The sequence below is a fragment of the Nicotiana sylvestris genome, chromosome 12 (assembly GCF_000393655.2).
Source record: "Nicotiana sylvestris chromosome 12, ASM39365v2, whole genome shotgun sequence".
In the NCBI taxonomy this organism is placed as follows: domain Eukaryota; kingdom Viridiplantae; phylum Streptophyta; class Magnoliopsida; order Solanales; family Solanaceae; genus Nicotiana; species Nicotiana sylvestris.
The window spans coordinates 124093866-124105306 of NC_091068.1; the positions used below are offsets into that span (position 1 = coordinate 124093866).

Consider the following 11441-nt stretch of genomic DNA (forward strand, 5'->3'; position numbering starts at 1 on the left):
CATTGATGACTATTTGACTTAACCAGATAAGGTACCAGCAACTGCATATGTTCCCCCTGTTCTAGTCTTCCCCCTTTTTCAGACAAAAAGGCATAAAGAAGTCCAACAAGGCTAACTCATGCCACATATGTGCACACAATCATGATAGAAAAGAGAAGCAAAAGGGAAAACAAGCATTGTACAAGCAAAAGAAGAGCTGTTTTATTGACAAGAAATTTGACTGTTTCAACAGGAGCAGCACGGCAAAATCCAACATGCCATCACAAAAAGACAAGCAAAAAAGAAAAACAATAGCCACAAAATCATTAGAGCAAAAGATAACTGGCCACTGAGAGGATTCTAGGGGGCATTAGAAGATGGAGGCTTGGAAGAGGAGGCAGCAATGGTTTTGAGAGCTAAGTCCATGCGGGTAGTTGTAGATAACTGTTAGTTAAGTAGTTTCTCCCGCAGGTTCTCCACTAGTTGCCTAAGTCCAGAACTTATCTCATACCTGTCATCTCCAAGATTGTCGGGCAAGCGCGCGACCCTACAAGACCTTTTCTGAGTTAACTCTCCTGCCCAAGGCCACTGTCACTTTAGAATGGTCTTCATTGAACCAGGTCCTCCCACAGTTTCCCACTTTTGTTTTCTATATATTTCAATAAACTTCCCATTTCTGCTTGCAACAACCATAATGTCACCCTCAAACAAATCTTTGTCACCCACAACCTTTTGTGGATCTTTGCACTAAGGAACTAGGTTCCTCCACAGCATCTTTATCAACCTCAACCGCTGGAATGTGTTTATCAGCCATAGCATTCCCCTATTTCATCAATCTTTTTTTTAATACTCTGCTTACTCTTCTGCAAGGAGGACTCAAAACCCTCTTTCTTCTACAACCACCTGGTTTGATTCAGCTGAAAGAGAATCAGGTTCTTCAACAGGTTCTTCTGTGATGGTGTCATGAACCGGAGACTCAAAAAGCACTAGTGTCCTTTCATCCCCTAATAATGGAGTTTCTTCCCCCTGAGATTCAGGAACAGAGGAGAAGTAGGGTTTGCGACACATGGAAGTGAGACTAGAGATGAGGTGACTGGAGATAAGGAGGAAACCAGTATGGGTACAGTAGTATCGGGGATAGTGAAGAAGTGGGTTTCCTGTGATGGTGTTAAGGGAGGAGGATATGTGGGAGTGATGTTGATGGCAAGAGCAAAAGACGATTATTTGTTGGCCATGGTGAGAGAAGTGGTAGAGAGTTCTGAAGGAAAAATTAAAGTGATGCAGAGGGAGTCAATGGTTTAGAACTGCTGGTCTGAAAAATCGGATGATGTGGCAGTTGAATTAATTTTGCTATCCTTTTTCTTTGAACAAGCATGCGAAAAATATATTACTACTAACCTGTGGTGCAGGAACCAGGTTCCTGACCTGTTTTTGTAAAAGGGTTTTTGCAGCTCTCTTCTGAAGTTCAACACTGTACCTTTACCTTCTATGATCATCATACCTGTTTGCCTGCAACGATATAGATCTGAGTTAGGCCTAGTCAGAAAACACTTTAGCTAATATTACCTTAGTGTGACTATCACAGTCATGTCAGCAGAAATAGGAATCTCAATTAGGCAGCTGCATCATATTCTTCTTCAGCTGAAGGATAGTACAGAACCAGGTTCTGTATGCCCTTAAAATATCTCAGAATTCTCTTAGCAGCCTTCATATGAGATTCCTCTGGATTTGATTGGAACCTTGCATGTAATCCCACACTAAATACAATGTCTGGCCTGCTGGCAGTAAGGTAGAGTAGAGATCCAATGATTCCCATGTTGCCATATCAGTCCTTTTCAAGAGTTTTTTGATGCATTTCTGACTGGTACACGTTCCCTTTATGGACTGCTTCACTTGAAGACCCAGGAAGACATTCAGTTCCCCCATCGTACTCATTTCAAACTCACTTCCCATGAGTTTAGCAAATTCCTCACATAATGAGTTAGTTGTAGCTCCAATATGATGTCATCCACATAAATCTGATCAATGAGCAGGTTGCTTCCCTATTTTTTCAAAGACAATGTATTGTCAATCTTTCCTCTTGTGAAGCCATTTTCCAAGAGAAAACTTGGATAGTCTCTCGTACCAGGTTCTAGGGGCCTGCTTCAATACATACAGTGCCTTATCCAATTTGAATACGTGTTCAGGATGTACATGACGTTCAAAAGCCTGGAGGTAGCTTGATATAGACTTCTTCTTTGAGAAAATTATTCCGGAAGGCACTCTTCACATCCATTTGGAATAAGGTGAATTCCATATGTGAAACAAAGGCAATGTGGATCCTAATAGCTTCCATGTGAGTTACTGGGACAAAAGTCTCATCATGTTCGATCCCTTCCTCCTGATTGAATCCTTGGACAGCAAGCCTTGCTTTATTCCTTGTAGCATTTCCATGTTCATCCAGCTCATTCCTGAATACCCACCTGGTCCCTATGATGGTTCTGTTTGAGGGTCTAGGTACCAGGTGCCCTACCTTGTTTCTTTCAAATTGATGTAGTTCCTCTTGCATTTCAGTACTCCAGTCTGCATCCTACAAGGCTTCCTTGATATTTTTTGGTTTTATTTGGGATATAAATGCTGAGAAGGCTAGGGATAGTAATGGAAGTACCAGGTTCCTCTTGAGAAGTAGAAGAGGATGTTGCATTGTCTCTGACCTATCTCCTTCATCTTACTCATCAAATCAGCCTTCCCATTTGAAACTCCAGATATTTCCCAGGGACCAAAATTGGTTCATTATCTCAATCATCACCGTTTCCTCCTTTTAGAGGAGGATGTCTCGTTGAATAGCACATGAACACTTCCTTCCACACAGTATGCCATTTTGTTGTAGACTTTGTGGGCTTCGCTTTGAGGGGAGTATCCCAGAAGAATTCCTTCATCGCTTTTTGCATCACACTTTCCAAGCTGGTCCTTCCCATTGTTGAGAATATAGCATTTTCATCCAAAGGTTCTCAGATGAGTTAACTTTGGTTTTCTTTCATTGAGAAACTCATAGGGGGTTTTGTTTAGGAGAGGTCTGATCATGCACCTCTTTTCACTCCTGCTCAGTAGTCCCATAGGAATTGCATGCTCCTTGTTCTTTGAACTTTGAGTTTGATAGACCATGGACCAAGTCCTTCTTCATCAATATATCCAGAAGTGAGAAACTTGTATCCCCCCAATCCTTTATGCCATGTCTTCGAATCATTATCAACTGTATTCAAGCAACTCATATCACCAGCTTAGACCAGAATATACCGCTTCTTTCCATTTTCTAAAGGGTACATCCCTTCCTTGCAGGGCTTTCAGTGAGAGAAAATCCATGGTATTTCCAGTCATGTGCTTTGAGCATCTACTGTCCATGAACCATTATAGTCCTCTTCCTCCCATTGTTCCCTGCACATCTAAATTATGGGTTAGATTTAGGAACCCAAACTAGTTTGGGTCCCTGCTATGATAGAAGGGATGGATAAGGGCTTTTCTAGTTCATGCAGGCAACATTGGTTTCTTGCGAGCGGTACCTGGTCCCCTGTTATTAGTCACTTTGTCAGTAAGCACTTTGTTTTTCTGAACAGATTGAGCCCTGGCCTGGCAATTTTCTTTGAAATGCCCATTGTTCCCATAGTGGGTACACAACCAGTTATCAGGAACTGTGACGTACTTGCTGTAAGGGTTGTAAGGAATTTTCTCCTTTTGGAACCCGATTCCCTGCCTGTTTCCACTATTGTTGAAGTACATGGCAGTGACAGCATCTGAGGACCAGGTCCACTTGAGAGATTTCTCAAGATCACTTTTTACTCTCTTCAATTCAGCTTGAAGCTGCCTATTTTTCTCGAGTTCACCATATATCCTAGTTCTAGCAGCTTTCAACTCATTTTCAAGCCTAATGTGTTCCTCACTGGCTATCTCCTTTCCTTTTCCAGATTTTTCAGGTTTAACTTAGTCAAAGGTTTCACTATTGTTTCCCTTAGGTCTGTAATTTCTGCCAAAAGATCATTCTTTTCTTTTTTGAAAATTTCAATGGTTTTCTTATGGTCAGTAACTACAGACACTAAGTTGACTCTAGTTTGTTCAGATTCTGCTAACTCTAAGGTCAAATAATCCCTATCCTCCACAAAATTATGAAAGGCATTGATTAATACATTAGCTAAAGACATGAGTTTTCTTATAAAATAGGATTTCAGATTTCTCTGAACATCCCTGAAATTTACCTCTTTGTTGTCATTGTCTTCATCATCATCATCTGGTTGGGCCATCAACACAAAGGTTGAGTCATATTCAGCTGATCTTTTTCTCTTGAAGTTCTTGGAGAATTCTTGCTTCAAGAGAGGACAATTTTTCATGAAGTGTCCACCCTTTCTGCACTTGTAACAAAGATCATTGTTCTTTAATCTGTTAGAGCTGTCCCTTTCTAGCACTTCTCCATTTCTTCTGACCATCTTCTGAAACCTTTTGGTTAAGTAAGCCATATAACTGTCTTCCTCACTTGAATCATTGTTAGCAGTTTAAGTACCCGGTACTTTTCCTTCTTTGGTTTTCTCCTTTCAAAAGTTGGTGGAGCAGCCATGAGTATCCTTCCTAGGTGTTAGCCTGATAGGAAGAACCTGCTTTAATACAACTTGTTAAAATTGTGCGTCCACCAGACTGTATAGAGAACCGGGTTCTGTATGTGTTTCCTCTGAAAATACTGATGAACTAAACTGTATAGCGATCTGGTCCTATATCAGTTTGGTACAGTGTTAAGTTTGTGTGAGTCCACCGATTAGTAGAGTACCTGGTCCTTTATAGGATTCTGTTGTAAATGCTAGTAAAGCTGTATGTAAATAAGGCCGAGGATTTTTACGTGGAAAAATCCCACACAAGGGGATCAAAAAATCACGACCTACACCTGTAGGCTTTTAACTTTACTAACTTGCAATCTCCCTATTACAAGCCACTTTATAATAACCCTATTGCAAAGACTTCAACTAACTTGTGATGCTCTCATCACAAGCCACTCTATAACTATCCTAGTTACAAAGAATTTGACTAACTTGTGGTATTTCCACCACAAGCCACTTTGTCACACTGTGGTTACAAAGGTTTTGACTAACTTGTGATGTTTCCACCATAAGCCCCTTTGTCACACTACGGTTACAAAGGCTTTTGCTTATGACTCAACCTAATCAATGCTTCTAAGAAAGCCGTATAAGAGTTACAATGAAGAACAAATTACAAAGACTCCACAAACCTAAGGACTTAAAATATCTTCGATTTTGGATCAGGTCCTTGAGGTTGCAACAACTTTGTTCTTGAGAGAGGTTCTTGAGCACTTGAGAGAATTTTCGTTTTCTATATTTGCAAGTGTTGTACCTGAATCTTATGCCTTGCATAAGGTTTATACTACACAAGACATTACCTTAGTGATGTCAATTCACAATGGTGATGTCCAATGTCAATGGAAAGTGTCTGTTGCACCATCTGTTGCTCTGTCTGTTGTACTGTTGCAGGCAGTCACTTTCTGCAGTTGCTTTCCAGCTGTAGTTGACTTTGTACTTCTGTCATAGAACCCTAAGGGACCAAGTCCCTGTTGCGTTCCTCTTTGTACAGTTACGAACAGTCACTCAGTTGTGTTCCAACTGTATAGTTGATTTGTACTTCTATCAGAGAACCCTAAGGGATTAGGTCCCTATTGTGTTCCTCTTTGTATAATTGCGGACAATCACTTTCTGCAGTTGTGATCCAGCTGTATAGTTGACTCGTACTTCTGTTAGGGGAGCACCAAGGGATCAGGTTCCTGATCTGGTACTTGTACACACTGCCCAGATTTTCTTGAGTTGAGTAACTTGAAGCATTGTACTTTAGTTGATCAGAGAATGAGTGGGCGCTAGAAATAGTGTAGTGCGGTAGAATCTTCGTATCCAGTTGTGTCCAATTGACTTTGTGCTGCCGTGAGAAACCCACAAGAGTATCAGTTCCTTGTCTAGGTTCCTACCTCATGAAGCTATCGCAAGTTCACATTTGGCTGGAATCCGTTAGATGTAGTGTAATCCAAGTAAGACTGGTTCCCTATCTGGTTCTTGACATTAAGTTTGTTAGATCATCAAAACACAAAGCAAAGATATTAAAAACCTATCAACTACTTACCTCATCTCTCGCTTGGATCATTTGAAGTATATCTTTCAGAAGCCCATGCCCACAGGAAGGCTTGCAGAGTGGAAGATCTTGCTCATAGAGTTTGACATCGTATATGTGACTCGGAAAGCAATGAAAGCCCAAGCTTTAGCCGATCACTTGGCTGAGAACCTGGTGGATGAAGAATATGAACCTTTGAATACTTACTTCCCTGATGAAGAGGTTATGCATATCGATGAGGTTGAGAAGGATGAAAAGCCCAGTTGGAAACTTTTATTTGATGGGGCTGCCAACATGAAAGTTGTCGGGATATGAGCTGTACTTATTTCTGAAATAGGGCACCACTACCTAGTCACAGCTCAGCTTCGTTTCTATTGTACCAACAATATGGCTGAGTTGAAGCGTGCATTTTGGGTTTGAAGTTAGCAGTAGACATGGGAATCCAGGAAGTCTTGGTCTTAGGGGACTCGGACCTTCTGGTGCACCAGAATCAAGGAGAATAGGAGACATGGGATTTAAAACTTATACCATATCGGCAATGTCTGCATGATCTTTGTCAACGGTTCAGATCAGTGGAATTTAGGCATATTCCTAGGATCCACAATGAGGTTGTTGACGCTTTGGATACTCTGGCGTCGATGTTACATCACCCAGATAAGGCTTATGTTGACCCTTTGCATATTCAGGTCTGCGATCAGCATGCTTACTATAACATGGTGGAAGGAGAACTTGACGGTGAACCTTGGTTCCACGATATCAGGGAGTACATCAGAATGAGGGTATATCCAGTACAAGCCACAAGGGATCAAAAGAGAACAATTAAACGTTTGGCAAGTGGGTTTTTCTTCAGTGGAGGAGTTTTGTACAAAAGAACTCCAGATCTTGGATTGTTAAGATGCATAGATGCTAGACAAGCATCGACTATCATGACTGAAGTGCATTCCGGAGTCTGCGGACCACATGTGAGTGGGTATGTTCTGGCAAAGAAGATTCTTCGAGCGGGTTATTTTTGGCTCACCATGGAGCGAGATTGTATCAGTTTTGTGCACAAATTTCATTAATGCCAAGTACACGAAGATTTGATTCATTCTCCGCTGTCTGAATTGCACACAATGTCCTCACCATGGCCCTTTGTTGCTTGGGTTATGGATGTTATCAGACCAATCGAGCTAGCAGCATCCAATGGACATAGGTTCATTTTGGTGGCCATTGACTATTTTACTAAGTGGGTTAAAGCTAAAACTTTCAAGTCTGTGACCAAGAAAGCAATGTTTGATTTTGTTCATTCGAATATCACTTGTCGGTTCGGGATCCCAAAGGTGATCATCACAGATAATGGTGCCAATCTCAACAGTCATCTAATGGAAGAAGTGTGTCAACAGTTTAAGATTACACATCGAAATTCCACCCCATACCGCCCAAGGTAAATGGGGCAGTCGAGGCAGCCAACAAGAACATAAAGAAGATACTTCGGAAAATGGTACAAGGCTCCAGGCAATGGCATGACAAGTTGCCATTTGCATTGTTTGGTTATCGCACTACTGTTCACACTTCAGTAGGTGCAACTCCTTATTTGTTGGTATATGGCACAGAAGCGGTGATACCCGCGGAAGTTGAAATTCTATCCCTTCGAATTGTCGTTGAAGCCAAAATTGATGATGATGAGTGGGTCAAAACCCGTCTGGAGCAATTGAGTTTGATTGATGAGAAGAGATTGGCAGCAGTATGTCATGGCCAGTTGTATCATAAGAGAATTGCAAGAGCATACAACAAGAAGGTGCATCCCCGAAAATTTGAAGTGGGTCAGCAAGTATTGAAACACATCCTTCCACATCAGGCTGAAGCAAAAGGCAAGTTCGCCCAAAATTGACAAGGGTCGTTCATCATAACGAGAGTGTTGTCCAATGGTGCTTTGTATTTAACAGATATAAAAGGCAAATGTGTAGATATGACTATCAATTCTGATGTAGTCAAAAGATATTATGTATGATTTCTTTGGTTTAAATGGTTGTTGCTTGTATTGAGCATATTTTGAAGATTGAAATTACGAAGGTATTTTATTCCGCCATCTAAACACTTTATCCTTTGTTACCCCTTTGAGCCTTGTTTATTTCCTTTCATACCCCTCTTTTAAAATCAGTAGTAAAATTCAGGAACACAAACGTAAAAAGTAAGTAAAGAAGAAAAGAGAGAAAGAGAAGAGAAAAGAGAAAGAAAAGAATGGGACAGAGTGAAAAAAAAAGAAGAAAAGAAAGAAAAAGAAGAAGAGAAAAGGAAAGGAGAGAAAGAGAAAATTGCAACAACAAAGTAATTCCTATGACATCAACTACGTTCGACCTGATTCCTTTTAAGGATACGTAGGCAGGCTCACGGTTCGGTCCCATCAAAACAAAATCCAAAGTCCCCGAGCAAAGAAACTGGGGCAGAAGTTGTGGTTACCATAAGAGATATAATTCTAAAAGTTATAATTTTGAACCCATTCAAGCTGTTTTGAGCCTTCATGATACCCTTTCTTTCTAAATCTATCCAAAAGCCCACATTATAGTCCAAAGAAAGACCTTTCGATCAGTCTTCGAGAGATGCCAAGTCGAGAAAGTAGAGGTGTGATTCATATCAGGGGCAACACCCCAGTCTAAGCAGGAAAAATGAAAAATGAGAGAGTCTTGTTGGTGAAAACCCTCACGGGCACCGTAAGGCGATGAAAGCGGAGAGAAATTAAAAAATGAGAGAGTCTTATTAATGAAAACCCTCACAGGAACTGTAAGGCGACAGTGAGTTGAGAGATGAACAAATGAGAGAGGTTTGGTGGTGAAAACCCTTCAGGGCACCGTAGGCCGAACAAGGTCAGTGACTTGGTGAAGAGATTGGGTTATGGAAATCCCGGGGCATTAAATATGATAGCTGAAAATTGATTGGTTGAATAGTCTGGGCTGATTAATCTGAAATGCATGTCATGATCATTGGTACCAGCTGCTCCACTCAGATAAGTCTCTTTCCCTTTTCTCCCTCGAACAATCATCCAGTTTTGAATTTTCTTCTTTATTCCTAACTCTCGAAGTCATTGCATTTCATTTCTTTTGGGTTTATTTCTCTAAGGTTTTTCCGAATGTCAGCTTCGTTTAAGCAAGAAATAAAGGATTTCAAAGCTTGCTACCAACTTCCAAATTGCACAAATCAAAGTGCGGCCAAAACATACCAGAGATAACATGATGCAAAGTGAAAAATAAGGTGTTAGTGAAAGATCCATTGAGCGACTGTTTTGGGAATCTTGTGGGAGATATAGAGGTTCAGGTAGAAAGGATAGAAACATAAAACAACGGGTTGGGTGTAGAGCACTCGGTACATTCAGGGTCCTGCGGTTGAGATCCAGTCAGAAAGTCAAACAAATTCTTGTCCAGTTCAAAGCAGCCAGTTAGAACAAAGCGCGACAGTGGGGAAGGCCACCTTCAGCAAGAATGCTGCAAGCTAACCACCACATTTTTAAGCTGATAAAATTTTCTTTGATTAAAACAGGGGCAGGAAAAATCGTTTATCCCAGGGAATCCTCTGTGGGGAAAGCATGTACTGGATAGGTTCGACCGTAAACTCTCAGGACCCACCTGAATAATGGGATTTAATTTGAAGTTCTCAGAACCCTCCTAGACAATGGGACCTAGTTAAAATTCAAAACATTCATTAGTAACAAGATCTAGCATAAGTTCTAATTTGAGGAAATATAAGGTGGTTTTGAAGTTTTCATTCTTAGGATGAGATTCAATTGAAAACTTTTAGGACCCTCCTGAATGATGGGACTTAGCTTTAAGACCTCCATTAGATAACAAGATTTCGCGTAAGTTCTGCCGTAGGGAAATATAATTTAGCCTTAAAGTTGTCACTCGTAAGATGAGATTTGATTTTAATTTTCAGGACCTTCCTGGATATTGGGATCTAGATTTTAAATTCTTAGAGATATTGGGTAACATGATTCAATTAACACTCACAGATGTGCCCAGCTACCAAACTGGGGCAGAAAAGTTTCTTTTGTTTTATTTGTTTTGTTGTAATCAAGCACCCACCTAGAGAAACAATGTAAGATAGTTCAAAGGGAAGACAGTTCCAAAGAAAAGAAGTCTCAAGAGAAAGCAGTTCAGGTTCAGCAATCAGACACCCACTTGGAGAAAAAGGGAAAATGGTGCAAGTTTTTTTAAGGAGAAATAGTTTCAAGCAACAAGAAGGGAAGCAGTTCAAGTCTCAAGGAAAAACAGTTGAAAGTATCGGCAATCAGGTGCCAACCTGGAGAGTAAGGGAATACAGTTAAAGTTTTGGCAATCAGGCGCCCACCTGGAGAACAAAGGAAAGACAGTTCAAGTGTTGGAAATCAGGCACCTACCTAGAGAACGAAGGGAAAGCAGCAGTTTCAGAGGAGTCAGTTCGAGTTCGGCAATCAGGCATCCACCCGAGAACAGAGGGAAAGCAATTCAAGTGTTGGTAATCAGGAGCCCACCTGGAGAACAAAGGGAAAGTAATTCAAGTGTTGGAAATCAGGCACCCACCTGGAAAACGAAGGGAAAGCAGCAGTTTCAGGGAAAGCAATTCAAGTGTTGATAATCAGGAGCCCACCTGGAGAACAAAGGGAAGTAGTTCAAGTTTAGAGAAAAAATATTGCAAATGTTGGTAATCAGGCACCCTCCTGGAGAACAAAGGGAAAACAATTCAAGTGTTGGTAATCAGGAGCCTACCTAGAGAACAAATAGAAGCAGTTCAAGTTTCGAGGAAAACTGTGTAAATGTTGGTAATCAGGAGCCCACCTGGAGAACAAAGGGAAATTCAAAGGAAGACGGTTCAAGTTTAGCAATTAGGCGCCCGCCTGGAGAACAAAGGGAAAGCACCTCAGAATACAATTCAGGTCAGCAACAAAGGAATTTCACCTGGAGAGTACAAGTCAACAGAGCAACAGAGACTGCAAGATCAAGTTGAAGATTAGATAGGGTTCTTGTAATTCATAGATCATAGTTTAGTCTAGCTTCTTTTTATTTTGTCCTGGTGTAATAAGGAGTTCAACAAGCAGTAGCAGCAGTAACAACAGTGAAATCACAGCTTCCTGGTAGTCCCAGCTACTAAAATTTCCCGACCTACACTAACCTGATTCCTTTATAGCCAAGGATATGTAGGCAACCTCGGAAGTAGGGTGCGGTCAAATCTTTCAAAAATGCTTCCCACGGAGTATTCAAACAGGCAAAAATCGCTCGTATCCGCTCACTTTATCTTTGCACGAAAACTCTTCGTGTTTCCAAGCAAAGAGGGGCAGCTGTGAGCACGTGATTTTTCCGCTATATGAATTACCCCTATAA

General features: G+C 41.0%; 1 protein-coding gene across 1 annotated transcript; it reads right to left on the reverse strand.

The window, feature by feature from the left end:
• Positions 1-2179: 2179 nt before the first annotated feature.
• LOC138883664 (uncharacterized mitochondrial protein AtMg00820-like) lies at positions 2180-2527 on the reverse strand. The gene has a single exon (XM_070164364.1). It carries the CDS (start codon positions 2525-2527, stop codon positions 2180-2182), a length of 348 nt encoding a protein of 115 aa, XP_070020465.1.
• Positions 2528-11441: the final 8914 nt, after the last annotated feature.

Excerpts from the sequence above, each read along its gene's own strand:
- LOC138883664 (XM_070164364.1), bottom strand. The coding sequence starts at position 2,527 with ATGCAAGAGGAACTACATCAATTTGAAAGAAACAAGGTAGGGCACCTG.